This window comes from Chlorocebus sabaeus, chromosome 8 (assembly GCF_047675955.1).
Source record: "Chlorocebus sabaeus isolate Y175 chromosome 8, mChlSab1.0.hap1, whole genome shotgun sequence".
Classification (NCBI taxonomy): domain Eukaryota; kingdom Metazoa; phylum Chordata; class Mammalia; order Primates; family Cercopithecidae; genus Chlorocebus; species Chlorocebus sabaeus.
In genome coordinates this window covers 62,825,656-62,842,596 of record NC_132911.1, presented here as the reverse complement: position 1 = coordinate 62,842,596, position 16,941 = coordinate 62,825,656, and the positions used below count along the sequence as shown (strand labels likewise).

The window sequence follows — 16,941 nt, the reverse complement described above, 5'->3', positions numbered from 1 at the left end:
TTAAACTAAAAAGCTTCTGCACAGCAAAAGAAATAACCAGCAGAGTAAACAAACAACCCACAGAGTGGGAGAAAATTTTCGCAAACCACACATCCGGCAAAGGACTAATACCCAGAATCTACGAGGAACCTCAAACAAATCAGCAAGCAAAAAACAAATAATCCCGTCAAAGTAGGCAAAGAACATGAATAGACAATTCTCAAAAGAAGATATACAAACAAGTAGCAAACATATGAAAAAATGCTCACCATTACTAATTATCAAGGTCATGCAAATTAAAACCACAATGAGATACCACTTTACTTAGTGAGAATGGCCATAATTAAAAAGTCAAAAAATAATAGACGTTGGCATGAGTTTGGTGAAAAGGGAACACTTTTACACTGCTGGTAGGAATGTAAACTAATAAAACTACTAGAGAAACAGTATAGAGATTCCTTAAATAATTAAAAGTAGAACTACCTTTCAATCCAGCAATCCCACTGTCAGGTATTTACCCAAAGAAAAGCCATTATGTGAACAAGACACATGCACACACATAGTTATAGTAGCACAATTTGCAATTGCAAAAATATGAAACCAACATAAATGCCCATCAACCAACAAGTGGATAAAGAAAATGTCCTATATATACACCAGGGAATACGACTCAGCCATAAAATAAAACGAAATAATGGCCTTTGAGCAACTTGGATGGAGCTAAAGGCCATTATTCTAAGTTAAATAACTCAGGAATGGAAAACCAGATATTGTATGTTCTCACTTATAAGTGGGAGCTAAGATATGAGGATGCAAAGACTTAAGAATTATATAATGGCCCCAGGCACGGTGGCTCATGCCTGTAATCCCAGCACTTTGGGAGGCCGAGGCAGGCGGATCACGAGGTCAGGAGATCGAGACCATCCTGGTTAACATGGTGAAACCTCATCTCTACTAAAAATACAAAAAATTAGCTGGGCGTGGCAAGCGCCTGTAGTCCCAGCTATTCGGGAGGCTGAGGCAGGAGAATGGCGTGAACCCGGGAGGCAGAGCTTGCAGTGAGCCGAGATAGCGCCACTGCACTCCATCCAGCCTGGGTGACAGAGTGAGACTCCGCCTCAAAAAAATAAAATAAAATAAATAAAAGAATTATCTAATGGACTTTGCGGGCTTAGGGGGAAGGATCGGGGGGTGGGGAGGGATAAAAAACTACATATTGGGTACAGTGTACACTGCTTAGGTGACAGGGAAACCAAAACCTCAGGGAACCTATTTAAGTAACCAAAAACCACCTGTACCACAAAAACTATCAAAATAAATTTTAAAAAAGAAAATGAGAAAGTAATCAAAATATGTCACAATAAAATGTCAACACAAAGGGAGACAGAGGACAAAAGAGGACAAATGAGCTACTACAAGACAGACAGAAAACAGTTAAAATGGCAATAGTGAGTCCCTCACTATCAATAATTACCCTCTGTGTATCAAACTCCCCAATCAAAAAATGTGGAGTGCCTGAATGGATTAAAACAAGTAAAATCTAAAACTCTACGCCATCTGCAAGAGACTCATTTTTGGTTTAAGGACACACATAGGCTGAAAGTGAAAGGATGGGAAAAAATATTCCATGCTTGGTAACCAAAAGAGAACAGAACTGGCCACACTTATATCAGACAAAATAGGCTTTGAATAAAAAACTTTCACAAGAGACAAAGAAGGATATTATGTAATGATAAAAGGGTCAATTTATCAGAAAGATAATTACAAATGTGCATGCATTAGTCAGGGTTCTCCAGAGAAACAGAACCAATAGGATGTGTGTGTACATACATACATATGCATATACATATATACAGAGAGAGAAATTGATTTATTATAAGGTATTGAATCATGTGATTATAGAGGCCAAGAAATCCAGACCCAGGAGAGAGCCAGTGGTATGGGGTTTAGTCTGAGTCTGAATCCAAGTCTGAAGGCAGGAGAAAACCAATATCCCAACTTGAAGACAGGAAGAAAGAGTGTTTTTCCCATTTTGCCTTTTATTAGATTTAGGCCCTTAGTGAATTGGATGAGGCCCACCCACATTGGGGAGGGCAATCTGCTTTACTCAGTCTCCTAATTCAAATGCTAATCTCATCCAGAAACATCCTCACAGATATACCCAGGAATAATGTTTAACCAAACATTTGGTCACTCCATGGCCCAGTCAAACTGACATATAAAATTAATCATCACCATGTGTATGTACCCAACCTCAGAACATCTAAATATATGAAGCGAACATTGATAGAACTGAAGGAAGAAATAGATAGCAACACAATAATTGTAGGAGATTTCAATACCACACTTTCGACAATGGGTAGAACATTCAGATAGAACATCAGTAAGAAAACAGAGGACTTGCACAACACTGTAAGACCCAATGGACCTAACAGACATGCAGAGCTTTCCACCCAACAGCAGCAGAATACACGTTCCTCTCAAACACATGGAATATTCTCCAGGACAGATCACATGTGAGGTCACAAAACAAGTCTTAACAAATTTAAGAGGATTAAAATCATAGTGTTTATATTTTTCCAATCATAATGGAATGAAACTAGAAATCAACAGCAGAAGGAAAACTGAGAAATTCACAAATACGTGAAAATTGAACAACATTCTCTTAAAAAACCAGTGGGTCAAAGAAAAAAAAAAACGAAAGAGAAATTAAAAAATCTTGAGATAAATGAAAACACGGTATACCAAAACTTAGGTGATGCAGCAAAAGCAGTATAAACACGGAAGTTTATATAATTAAATGTCTATGTTAAGAAAGAAGAAATATCTCAAATAATAATCCTAACTCTAGGCGGGGCGTGGTGGCTCACACCTGTAATCCCAGCACTTTGGGAGGCCGAGGCAGGTGGATCACCTGAGGTCGGGAGTTTGAGATCAGCCTGGCCAACATGGTGAAACCCCGTCTCTACTAAAAATACAAAAATTAGCCGGGTATGGTGGTGCACACCTGTAGCCCCAGCTACTCGGGAGCCTGAGGCAGGAGAATCACTTGAACCCAGGAGTTGGAGATTGCAGTGAGCCGAGATCGTGCCACTGCACTCCAGCCTGGGCAACAGAACAAGACTCTGTCTCAACAACAACAACAACAACAAAAAATCCTAACTCTATACTTTAAGGGTGTAGAACAAGAAGAGCAAACTAAACCTAAAGTTAGAAGAAGGAAGGAAATAATAAATAATAAATGTAGCAGCAAATTATGTAGACTTGCTCTCCTAGAACTCTCATTCCAGCGAGGAGGTTACACTATGCAGATTTTATTATAGCAGGTTCTGTATACATTTTCTTAAAGTAGCATAGTTTGACACACTGCTTCTCTTCCTGTATTTTGATATCTTCCCCTTTTCGTTAGGGCAAAATGGAATATGTTTTTGAATTGGATGTTCCCGGGAAAGTGGAAGATGTTGTGGAGACGTTGCTTCAGGTAAGCACTTGCTGGGTAGAAAATTCAAAGCAAACTGAGGCAGAAACTGTTTTTATAAATTTTGTATTTATATACCTTACCCAAATCATCATCTATTTTCTAAATATGTAGCAGATTGACTTAAAATGTTGAGTTTAAAAACTATATATTAGGAAGAAGCCATAGGTATATCAGAAATAATCTTGACTGTTAACAGAATGATTGCTGTTTCTCATTGCTTCTAAAGAAATACTTCATATCATCTGAGAGAAAAAATAAATTCATGTTTGTTTATGATATTGTAGCTTCACAGAGCATCCTGCCTTGACAAATTGGGTGACCAAACCGCCATGGTAAGTATTCCTAACAATGTGTGTCTTTGATTGCCAATGAACTTGCATTGATATTTTACTTATAAATACTTATATTCATACTTTTTTTCTGGTTCTGTTTTAATAGATAACAGCTATTTTGCAGTCTCGTTTGGCTAGAACATCATTTGACAAAAACAGGTAGGTTTCTAATAATCTTTCCTAATTAGAAAAGCAGTGGGCATTTTCATCTGTATGCCTCATTCAGCAGGTCCAAGCCTGATGTCATCATTGGTCTCACCCAAAACCTGCTTGTCTTAGAGAATGGCTCAGCCTCAGTGCAGGAGAACTCTCTAGGGCTTCTGCAACTCTTCTCCATCCTGATGTCTGTCAGTCAGAAAGATCTGTTAGATGCTTCAGTTTCTGCTTCTGTGTTTTCACATTGTGTTGCATCAGTTCAGGCCACCGTCACCTCCCACCCAGAACACTAGCACAGCTTAATTTAGCTCACCTACCTGACTCCATCTTCCCTTCTCCATTTCTCTTCTCCTCCCTCTACCTGACGCTGTTGTAAAATATGTTCTTTCTAAGGGCCAGGTGTAGTGGCTCAGGCCTATAATCCCAGCACTTTAGAAAGCCAAGGTGGGAGAATCACTTGAGCTCCAGAGTTTGAGATCAGCCTGGGCAACAGAGTGAGATCCTGTTTCTGCAAAATTAAAAATTAAAAAATTAGGCTGGGCACAGTGGTTGATGCCTGTAATTCCAGCACTTTGGAAGGCTGAGGCGGGCAGAACACGAGGTCTGGAGTTCAAGACCAGGCTGGCCAAAATAGTGAAACCCTGTCTCTACTGAAAACACAAAAAAATTACCTGGGCATGGTGGTGGGCACCTGTAATCCCAGCTATTCAGGAGGCTGAGGCAGAAGAATTGTTTGAACCCGAGAAGCGGAGGTTGCAGTGAGCCAAGATCATGCCATTGCACTCCAGCCTGGGCAACAGTGTGAGACTCCCATCTTTAAAAAAAAAAAAAAAAAAAAAAAAAAAAGTTGGACATGTGGTGCACACTTGAAGTCCCAGCTACTTGAGAGGCAAGTTGGGAGGATCCCTTGAGCCCAGGAGATCAAGGCTGCGGTGAACCATGATTATGCCTCTGTACTCCAGAGTGAGACCCCATCTCGGAAAATAAAATAATAAATTTTAAAAATGTCCTTTCTAAAGAACTTATTTGGTCATATCACCTGCCCGTTTAAAATTCTTCAAGATTGAAACTAGGCTCCTTCCTTACACCATATACAAAAATTAACTAAAGATGGATTAAAGACTTAAATGTAAAACCTAAAACTATAAAAACTGTTGAAGAAAATCTAGGAAATACCATTCTGGACATAGGCCCCAGCAAAGATTTCATGACGAAGACACAAAAGCTATTACAACAAAAACAAAAATTGACAAATGAGACCTAATTAAACTAAAGAGCTTTTACACAGCAAAATAAACTATCAACAGAGTAAACAGAATGAGAGAAAATATTTGCAAACTCTGCACATGACAAAGTTCTAATATCCAGAATCTAGAAGAAACAAGCAAAAAATGAACAACCCCATTAAAAAGTAGGCCAAGTACATGAACAGACACTTTTCAAAAGAAGACATACATGCAACCAAAAAAATCTGAAAAAAGGCTCAATGCCACTAATCATTAGAAAAATGTAAATCAAAACCACAATGAGATACCATCTTATACCAGTTAGAATGGCTATTATTTTTAAAAATTTAATAAATTTTAAGTGGCTATTATTTAAAAAATAACGTGCTGTTGAGGTTGCAGAGAAAAGGGAATGCTTGTACCCTGTTGGTGGCAGTGTAAGTTAGTTCAGCTACTGTGGAAAGCAGTTTGGTGATTTCTCAAAGAACTTAAAACAGAGCTACCATTTGACCCAGCAGTCCCATTATTGCATATATACTCAATGGAAAATAAATCGTTCTACTATAAAGATACATGTACACATAGGCTTATCACAGCACTATTCAAAGTATTAATAGCAAAGACATAGAATCAACCTAAATATCCATCAGTGGTAGACTGGATAAAAGAAAATGTGGTACATATACACCATGGAATACTTTGCGGCCGTAAAAAAAGAGATCATGCCCTTTGCAGCAACACTGGATGGAGCTGAAGGCCATGGATGGCGCTGGAGCAAATTAATGTGGGAACAGAAAACTAACACCGCATACTCTTACTTATAAGTAGGAGCTAAACATTGAGTACAAATGGACACAAAGAAGGGAACAATAGACACTGAGCCTACTTGAGGGTGGAGGATGGGAGAGAGGAGGGCGAGGATCAAAAATCTGCCTATCGGGTACCATACTTATTACCTGGGTGACAAAATAATCTGTACAACAAACCCCCAAGACACCTATTTTATCTATAACAAACCTGCATATGTACCCTGCAACTAAAATAAAAGTTAAAAAAAAATAATAAAATTAACTCTGAGAGTAGGAACTTGTCTGGTCTCTTGTATCCACACAGTATGGTATATTACAGTGAATGAAATTAATGGTTTCTCTCCATTTTACTGCCATTGCGTTTTCCCAGACCCCCGTTAGCTCTCTTTGGTTCAGCTGGAATTACTTCTCCTCCTCCAGCCTCTTCATATGGTCCACAAAATTATCTTCCTAAAACAAACATGATTATGTGCCCACCAACCAGCTCCTAGAACAGTAACAAGCAAAAGAGTTTTCAATAAGTTAATTTAAATGCCTCTCTTTCATTGACAGTATCAAAGGTTACTGTACCAAGAAACAAATAGTCTTTTATAGCCATACACTTTAAAATTCTGTGGATTATTTCATATTGCCAAGAGAAAGTGATACAATAAATGGCCATTAAAAATATAAATAAAATAGACCGGGCACGGTGGCTCAAGCCTGTAATCCCAGCACTTTGGGAGGCCAAGACGGGTGGATCACGAGGTCAGGAGATGGAGACCATCCTGGCTAACACGGTGAAACCCCGTCTCTACTAAAAAATACAAAAAACTAGCCGGGCGTGGTGGCGGCGCCTGTAGTCCCAGCTACTCGGAAGGCTGAGGCAGGAGAATGGCGTAAACCCAGGAGGCGGACCTTGCAGTGAGCTGAGATCCGGCCACTGCACTCCAGCCTGGGCCACAGAGCGAGACTCCGTCTAAAAAAAAAAAAAAAAAAAAAAAATATATATATATATATATATAAAATAAAAATTTTCAAGACCCTGCCTGTCCCCAGTGCCTTCAGGATAAAGCCTAAACACCTTAACATGGCCCTAAGACTCTTAGGTACTAGCTCTTATTTACTACTAGTCGTTGATGATGCATCTTAAATTCTGTGCCCTAGTTATTTGCATTACCTGCAGTTTCTGTTGCGTCACATTGTCTCTTACCTCTGAGCCTTTGTTCTTGTTCCCTCTGCTTAGAAAACTCATCCTCCTTCTCTGCACCTGGCTGTTACTTATTCTTCTTATTTCAACTGTGCTCTCAGTTATTCTAGAAGGTCTTTCCTGAGACTTCAAGTTGCAATAAGTACCTTCCTATGGCGACCTATAGGGTCCAAGAGAGTACAGTCCTACTGTTCTAATGGTTTTTTCATTGACTTTCTTGGCTTTTCTTAAGTATACATTTTGTACAAAGATGAAATTTCTGTATTATCCCATTCTCTTACTTGTTTATTGCCTTATATTAAGGAGATTTAGGTGATTTGTCTGTGTCTTCGTCTCTGGTATCACTAAGTTAATTATTATACCTTTATGGTAACTATTGGCATCTGGTAGTGCAGGGCCCCAGACCTTATTTTCCTTTTTCACTTATGCCTTCAGTGTTCTTGGTCTTAGGCACTGCCATCTGAATTTAGAATCAGCTTGTCAATTTCCATAAAAGCAATTGTGTTGGGATTTTGATTGTCATTGCAGTGAATCTATAGTCTTTTCTCTATTTATTTAGGTCCCCTTTAATATATTCCTTATGATTTTCTTCATAAAGATCTTTCCTATCTTATTTATTCCCAGTACTTCATATTTGTGATGGTATTATAAATGGTATGTTATTAAAAATTTCATTTTCTGTTTATTGTTGATATATAGAATGCAATAGGTTTTAGTGTACTCATTTTGTTTTCAGCAACCCTACTAAACTGTATGACCAATTCCATTAACTGTATATTTAGATTCTTTATATTTACAAAATCTTATCTATGAATTATTTGCAGTCTCTATTCACTAGCATTTTTATTTTTGATTTTTGCATCTGTAATCATTCATGCTTAGGACAAAGCAGAGAGTATTGGTTGAATAGGTTCATTTATTTATGGATTATTATGTGCCAGGCTTTTGCTAGAAGCTTATGTTTATAAATGAGAGTAGTTTGTAATATTCTATTTTATTGCTACCTTTGTGAGATTTGGGAATCAGTCATCTTGACCCTTACCCTACATTTGAATGTGTTAAAGAACTTGCCAGTAAAGCCATCTGGCCAGTAATGTGTTTTTTGTGTTTATGTTTGTTTGATTCTTTCTCTGCTTCACTATATAGCATTAATTTTCTTTCCATTTTTATACTGGCAGGATATATTAGGTAAGTGAATTGCTTAGGGAAGAATAGTTTCCATTTTAGAAAGGAAAGGGAATAATAATAAGAAGAATTAGCTTCTTCTGACCTACTTAGAATGTGTCATTTTTCCAAGTAGCAATTTAGACTTCAATTCTGGGCTTCAGCATGACATTCATTTAAAAAATGGTTCACTGTGAACGTTTTAATGTATCCAGTTGCTGAAATATTAGGCTAAAGAATTTGGGGAAAGGGATTTTTACAATATGAAATGAAATATTCCAGTGTTGTATACTTTCTGTAGAAGAAAAAAAGGTAAACTTCTGCTAGGATAAGCTTTCATCATATTTCTGAGGAGATAATTTTTTATTAAAGGAATATAAGGTAAACTATTTTTAATACTTTTTATTTTGAAAAATTTTGAACCATCACAAGTTGAAACACTAATACAATGAAGGCAGGTCCCCTATGATTCACCAGATGTTAATTTAACATTTTGCCAAATTTTCTTTAAGTCATGCCTGCTCCTGCTCACATTGTTGCTCTGTGTGTGTGTGTTATTTCTATGTATAAATGTGTATGTTTGTATTATGTATATAATATATGTGTATATATTTTTTCTGAATCTTTTGAAACTGAATTCCAAGGTATCATAACACTTCCCCCTTTAAGTACTTCGGCAGGTACTTGTTAGAAGGATATGCTCCATTCCTTGATACCATTATCATACTTCATTAGCAATAATTCCATAATAATATCTGATATATCATATAATAAAATATAAAATCATTAAAAATATAAACTCATAATATAGCTTCATATTAAAATTTCCCTTTTTTTAAAAAAAAATATACTTTAAGTTCTAGGGTACATGTGCACAAGTGCAGGTTTGATACATAGGTATACATATGCCATGTTGGTTTGCTGCACCCATCAAGTCATCATTTACATTAGGTATTTCTCCTAATGCTATCATTCCTCCCCCAGCTCCCCCCCCCCCCCCCCACCGGTGTGTGATGTTTCTCACCCTGTGTCCAAGTGATCTCATTATTCAGTTTCCACCTGTGAGTGAGAACATGCAGTGTTTGGTTTTCTGTCCTTGTGATAGTTTGCTGAGAATGATGATTTCCAGCTTCATCCATGTCCCTGCAAGGGACATGAGCTCATCCTTTTTTATGGCTGCATAGTATTCCATGTGTATATGTGCCACATTTTCTTAATCCAGTCTGCCATTGATGGACATTTGGGTTGGTTCTAAGTCTTTGATATTGTGAATAGTGCCACAGTGAACATATGTGTGCATGTGTCTTTATAGCAGCATGATTTATAATCCTTTGGGTATATATCTGGTAATAGGATAGCTAGGTCAGTTGGTAATTTTAGTTCTAGATCCTTAAGGAATCATCACAGTCTTCCACAATGGTTGAACTAATTTACACTCCCACCAACAGTGTAAAAGTGTTCCTATTTCTCCACATCCTCTCCAGCATCTGTTGTTTCCTGACTTTTTAATGATTGCCATTCTAACTGGTGTGAGATGGTATCTCTTTGTGTTTTTGATTTGCGTCATTTCTCTAATGACCAGTGATGATGAGCATTTTTTCATGTGTCTATTGGCTGCTTAGATGTCGTCTTTTGAAAAGTGTCTGTTCATATCCTTTGCCCACTTTTTGATGGGGTTGTTTTTTTCTTGTAAATTTGATTGAGTTCTTTTGTAAATTTGAAAGTAGTTTCTGGATATTAGCCCTTTGTCAGATGGGTAGACTGCAAAAGTTTTCTCCCATTCTGTAGGTTACCTGTTCACTCTGATGGTAGTTTCTTTTGCTGTGCAGAAGCTCTTTCGTGTAATTAGATCCTATTTGTCTATTTTGGCTTTTGTTGCCATTGCTTTTCATGTTTTAGTCATGAAGTCCTTGCCCGTGCCTATGTCCTGCATGGTATTGCCTAGGTTTTCTTCTAGGGTTTTAATGGTTTTAGGTCTAACATTTAAATATTTAATCCATTTTGAATTTAAAATTTCCCCTTTTCTACCCCCAAAGTCTTCCTTAAAATACTTTGTTTTATTAATGATTGTAGATTTAAAAAGAACAGACCAAAAGATAGTACAGGTTTCTCTTTCACTCCCCACTCAGAATCCCTGTTCTGTTTAATATGTAAGTGCTGCCATCTTTTGTTGGACATATTCCTAGATATTTGATTGTTTGATACTATCGAAAATTTATTTTCCAACTATTTGTTACTGGTATATAGAAATACAGTTCTTTTTTAAATTGACCTTGTATACTGTGACTCTTCTAAATTCACTCATTAGTCTTAGAGTGTTTTTTGCTAGATTCCATGGAGTTTTTATGTACATAATCATTTAATGTGTGAATAATGACAGTTTCACAGAAATCCCTATGGCTTTTATTTTCTATTTCTTGCCTCATCGCACAGTTTTATTAATAGATGTGGTGGAAATGGACATTATTGCCTCATTCTTGATCTTACAGGAAAAGGGCTTAATGTTTCATCATTCAAAGATGATACTAGCTGTAGGTTTTTCATAGCCGCCCTTTAACAAAGTGAAAATGTTCCTTTCTGTTCCTAGTTTACTGAGAGTTTTTTCAATAATGGGTGTAGAATTTTGTTAAGTATTTTTTCTGCATTCATTGACATGATCATATTTTTTTCTTTATTCTGTTAATGTTTTGAATTACACTGATTGATTTTTTTCAATGTTAAACCAACCTTGTATTCATGGGCTGAATCTAATTTGAGATCATGATGTCTTATCCTTTTTACATATTACTGGATTTGCTTTGCTAGTATTTTCGCATCTATATTGATGAGGGATATTGCTCTGTAATTCTCTTGTAAGGTATTTGTCAGTTGTGGTGCAGGGTTATGCTGACCTTATAAAGTGAGTATGGAGGTTTTCTTTATCTCCTGTTTTCAGAAAAAAGTTTGTGTAGGATTGGTGTTATTTCTTCCTTAAATTTTTAATAGAATTTGTTGATGAAGCTATCTAGGTCTAAGGTGTCCTTTGGGATTCCATTTATTTACTGACCATAGGACTGTTCCATTTGTGTGTTTCTTCTGTGCCTGTTTTGGTAACTTGTGTATTTCAAATAAATTGTCCATTTCATCTAAGTTGTCAGACATATTGGTACAAAGTTCCTTATGTCCTTTTAATGCCAGCAGCATCTGTAGTATGGACCCTTCTTTCATTCATTATGCTGATACTTTGTGTTTTCTCTGTTTAAATATCAGAATTGCCAGGGCTTACCAATTTTATTAACCTTTCAAATGACCACATTTTGACTTTGTTGATATTTTTCTGCTTTTTCACTTTGCTTATAGTTGGTGTCCACTTTTACGATTTTCTTCCTTCAGCTTGCTTTGGGTTTAAGCTGCTTCTTCTAGCTTTCTAAGAACAAAGCCTAGATCAACAATTTTATTCCTTACTTTGTAATAGAAGCACTTAAACTTATAAGTTTCTCTTTAAGCACTGCTTTAACAACATTCTGCAGGTTTTTTTTTTTTTTTTTTACCATTAATGTAAAAATATTTTGTAATTTTCTTCATCATTTCTCCTTTGGCCCATAGGTAATTTAGAAGTATGTTTAACTTCCGCATATTTGGGAATTTTTAGTAGATATTTGTAGATGCAGATTTATAATTTAATATCTGATCAGAGAATATGTTCTGTGTGATTTCAGTCTTTTGATATTTGTTCAGGTTTGTTTTATGGCCCAGCACATGGCCTACCTTGGTGAACATTTCACATGCCGTTGAAAGGAATGTGAGCTCTGCAGTGGTTGAAAATAGTATTCCGTAAATGCCTTATGGGTCCAATTGGTTGATGGTCGTTCGAATCAAATATATTTCATTAATTTTTTTTGTTGACTTGTGCTATCAGTCACTGAGAGAGGATGTTAAGATTGTCAGTGATAATTTATTTCTTTTCTTATTTCTGTCAATTTATGCATTTTGTGTTGTAAAGCTCTGTTATTATATCCATATACATTAAGGTGCATAATGTCTTCTTAATGAATTGATCCTTTCATTATTATGAAATGTCCCTTTTTATTTGTAATAGTGTTTTTCTTGAAGTCTGCTTTGTCTTCCTTTAAAGTAACCACATCAGTTTTCTTGTGTGTCGTGATTGCATGATACATCTTTTTCTGTCCTTTTACTACTAACCTGTGTCTTTATTCTGTTTTAAAAATATATGTACTTTAAATATATAGTTGAGGCTTGCTTTTTATGCATTCTGACAATCTCTGCTTTTCAATAGGAATGTTTAGATACTTTATAATTATATAATTATAGACTAGTTGGTTTTAAGCCTAGTATCTTAGGATAGTCGTGCATCACTTAATGACAGGGATATGTGTTGTGGGATTCAGGTGGACGAGAGAGATACCTCGGGTTAAAACAGGAGAGTCTTTTATTGAGTGCACTCAGGCCCAGCTGGCTCAACGTCCAAATGACTGGGCCCGGAACAAAGTTTTATACACACTTCACAAAAGGGGGTGGGCCAGCTTGAAGCAAGCTTACAGTGGTGTGAAAGCAGGGATACAGAGGCAGGACAAAGACAGTTAATCAAATTGTAACAGGTTCATAACTCAAAATTGCACATAACCATTGCTATGCGACCCAGATGTCCATTATCTAGGTTTGCCTAGGCACGGGCTTATCCTATAACCTTTACTATGGCCCCCAGATGGCCGCAACTCAGGCCTGCTTAGAGACTCATGACCTTCACACTACTGCTTAGGTAAAACAATACTTGAAGTCACTAGTTACAGAGAACAGGAATCTATAAACTCATTCCATTAAACAAAGGAAAATTTGTTTTTCTTATCCCTATGTTAAAGGAGTGCTGGGAGAGTCTTCAGACCACATTAGATAATCTAGACTTTTCCTGGGTCTGGGCTGTGCCTGTTGCTGCCTCTGGGACAAGTCAGCCTAATACAGGAAAACTTATTTCTCTTTCTTTTTAATTTTATTTTTATTTAATTTCCCACCTCATATGTTGTGAGAAATGTGTCATTAGGCAATGGTCATTGTGAGAACATCATAGGGTGCACTTATAAAAACCTGAATAGTACAACTTACTGCACACTTAGACTATGCAGCATAGCCTATTGCTCCTAGGTTATAAACCTGCACAGCATTTTGCTGTACCACTTGAGTATCCCTAATTCAAACATTTAAAGTCCGAAATGCTCCAGAAGTCCGAAATGCACTCAAAACTTTTTGAGTGCCAACATGATGGTCAAAGGAAGTGCTCACTGGAGCAGTTCAGATTTCAGATTTTGTGATTAGGGAGGCATACCGATATGATATAAACATTCAGAAATCCAAAATCCAAAACACTTGTGCTCCCAAGTGTTTTGAATAAGGAATACTCAACTTGTACTAAATGCTGCAGGCAATTATAATATAATAGTAAGTATTTATGTATCTAAACATAGAAACGGTAGAGTAAAAATATGGTATTATAGTTTTATGAGACCACTAGTATATGCAGTGTCATTGACCAAAACATCATTATGTGGCACACGTTGTTTCTGTATTTTTTTCTTGGTGTCTCGTTTTTTCCCTTCTTTTCAGTAAATCTAGTATTTTTCAGTACTCCATTTTATCTACTCTATTGACTTTTTAGCTATAGCACTTTGTGTTATTTTTAGTGGTCATTCTAGAGATTACAATATGTACCTTGTGCCAGAGTATACCTTCAGATAATATTATTTCATGCTGCTTTACACCAATACAAGAACCTTACTCCAGTATATTTCCATTTAGCCTCTCCTGCCTGTTATGATCTTATCTTGTAGCTAATTTATGCATATTCCATAAAACCCACAATACAGTATTCTTATTTGTGCTTTAAAAATCAATAGCTTTTTAAAGAATTTAGATACATACATATGTGTTTGCATAGAAATTAAAAATATTAAAAATATTTTTAATACTTAGATATTTAGATGTTTATAATTTCTAGTCTTCTTTCCTTTCTGCAAATCTAGTATTTCATCTGGTATCATTTTTCCTCAGTCTAAAACACTTTTTGTGGCATTCATTACAAGCTGATCCATTCGAGATGAATTCTCTCAGCTTTGCCTAAGAAGAAGATATTTATTTTACCTTCATTTTTGAAGGGTGTTTTTGGATATAGAATTCTAGGTTGGCAGGTTTCTTACCACTTTAAAGACTGTCATTCCATTGTTTCCGGTGAGGAGCCCCATGATTTGAATTGCTGTTCCCTATGTAAGATGTGGTTTTCTTGTGCTCATCCTGCTTGAGGGTTTCAGAGTGTATGATGGGGAAATTCCTACTATGCTGTCAACACAGGACACTTCAGTGATTAGCTGTCTGACTTTTTCCTATACCAAGCAGTTCTCTGACACCAGCTGGGTATTCTGCAATTCAATTCAGACATTGTCTGCCTGGAGTTAGCACAGACCCCAGGGGTTAAGAGCTTAGTGCAACAAGGCTGCCACCACTCACCTCCGATGCCAATCACAAATCCAAGTTGTCACCTGTGTTCTGACCAACCAGCTGTAAATCAGAGATTCCCACAACACATTCCGTAGGCTTGATCACTAGAATGGCTCACAGAACTCAGAAATATTTACTTATGTTTACTAGTTTATTATGATAATAAAGGACATGATAAAGGGTACAGATGAACAGCCGGATGATGCATAGGGTGATATCTGGAAGGAAGGGTCCTGAGTGCAGGAGCTTGTGTCCCTGTGGAGTGAGGGTATATCACCCTCCTGGCACATAGATGTCTTCAGCAACCCAGAAGTTCTCCCAGCCTCATAGTTTAGGGGCATTTATGGAGGCTTCGTCACATAGGCATAGTCAAATATTAACTCAGTCTTCAGCCTCTCTCCCTTACCCTGAAAATGGGGAGTGTGGCCGAAAGCTCTAAGCCTCTCATCAGGGCTTGGTCCTTCTGGTGGCCAGCACCCATCCAGGATTCCATACACAGTTGCCTCATTAGAGCAAAAGACGCTTCTATAACTCAGAAAATTCCAAGGGCTTAGGAGGTCTATGTCAGGAATCAGGACCAAAGACCAAATATTAGTACAAAAGATAGACCTAACACCTCTGTCACTTGGGAAATTACAGAAGTTTCAGGAGCTCTGTGCCATGAATTGGGAGCAGAGACCAAATGATTTTTTTTTTTATTATGTCACATAGAGTTTCAGAGTAACATGCATCTATAAACTGATATCTTTCATCAGTTCTCAGCCATTCTCTTCTCCATTTCCTCTATCCTATTTTCTGTCTTTTATTCTATAATCAGTTATACTTTTGTATGTTTGTATGTTTGATATATTCCTTCAGGTCTCAGATACATGCTCCTATATATTTTTTTTCATTCTTTTTTCTCCTTTGGTTTTGTTTTAGTTAGGACACTTTTTATTGACCTGTTTTCAGCCTTACTGGACCTTCCCTCCACTGCATCCAGTCTGTTGTTAAGATTGTTTAATTAATTCTTTGTGATATCAATATCTTTATTCCTATATTCCCATTTGGTTCTGTTTCATAGTTTCTATTTCTCTGCTGAAACTCTGTCTTTTCACATGTGTTGTCCGTCTTTTGTTCTTTTTGACCCTTTTCTATTTTTTTTAAGAGAGGGTCTCACTCTGTCACCCAGGCTGGAGTGCAGTGACATAATCATGGCCGAGTGCACCCTTGTCCTCCTGGGCTCAAGTGATCCTCAGCCTCCTGAGTAACTGAGACCACAGGCACATGCCACCATGCCTGGCTAATTTTTTATTTTTTGTAGAGATGGTATCTCAGTATGTTACCCAGCTGGTCTCAAACTCTTAGGCTTAAGTGATCCTCTTGCTTTGGCCTCTCAAAGTGCTGGGATTACAGGTGTGAGCCAACATGCCTGGACTGTTCTTGACCCTTTATCGTATTTCCTATAGTTATCTTAAAGTCTTCCTCCGATTGATCCAATGTCTGGTACATCTTCTATAGAGCCTTTTCTCTCTTGCGCATGAGTCATATTTTCTTGCTTCTTTGTTATGTATTATAATTTTATTATATTGTAATTTTTTTATTGAGTTCTGTTAAAAAGGAAATGTTGAGACTGAACTAAATAATATTTACTTCCAGAAGTGGTCATGCCACCTCTTATTCTGTCAGGCTACTTGTCCAGGGAGGCTCTGTCAATCAAATCTGTCACTGAGCTGCATTAAGACTTTGTTGCACCTGTGGTTAAATTTAAGCCAACACTGCCTACAGCTCCATTGAGGGAGTGATAAAGACCTTGTCTTCCACAGGACTTGGGATCTCAGCACTTGAAGGATTCTAGAGATATATTTGTGCTTTACAACTGAGCCATCAGGTTTCTAGACTGTGGGAGATTTCCCTTGTTTTGCACCAACGTTGACGGCATTTTTGGATCTCTGGGGAGCTTTCTTCGCTCTCCAGTCTCATCTCTGGCTTTCCGTTTCTCTGAAGATCTCTCTTCATTCTGCAGCCCTTACTCACATCTATCATAGGTTGTTCCTCCTCCTGCCACTCACCTGATGGTCTCTTCTTTCCTTTTTGCAATCATGTTCCTTTAGGTCTCTTTGCATCCTCAACATCCCAG

At 37.2% G+C, this 16,941-nt stretch overlaps 1 protein-coding gene across 2 annotated transcripts in view; it reads left to right on the top strand.

Moving 5' to 3' along the window:
- Positions 1-16,941, top strand: part of NSMAF (neutral sphingomyelinase activation associated factor) — a 76,231-nt gene that overhangs the window by 32,536 nt on the left and 26,754 nt on the right. For both annotated transcript variants that reach the window (XM_008000707.3, XM_008000706.3), the window contains exons 7-9: positions 3,389-3,460; positions 3,745-3,792; positions 3,899-3,951. In XM_008000707.3, coding sequence (XP_007998898.1) covers positions 3,389-3,460; positions 3,745-3,792; positions 3,899-3,951 — 173 coding nt within the window. The remainder of the gene's footprint in view (positions 1-3,388; positions 3,461-3,744; positions 3,793-3,898; positions 3,952-16,941) is intronic.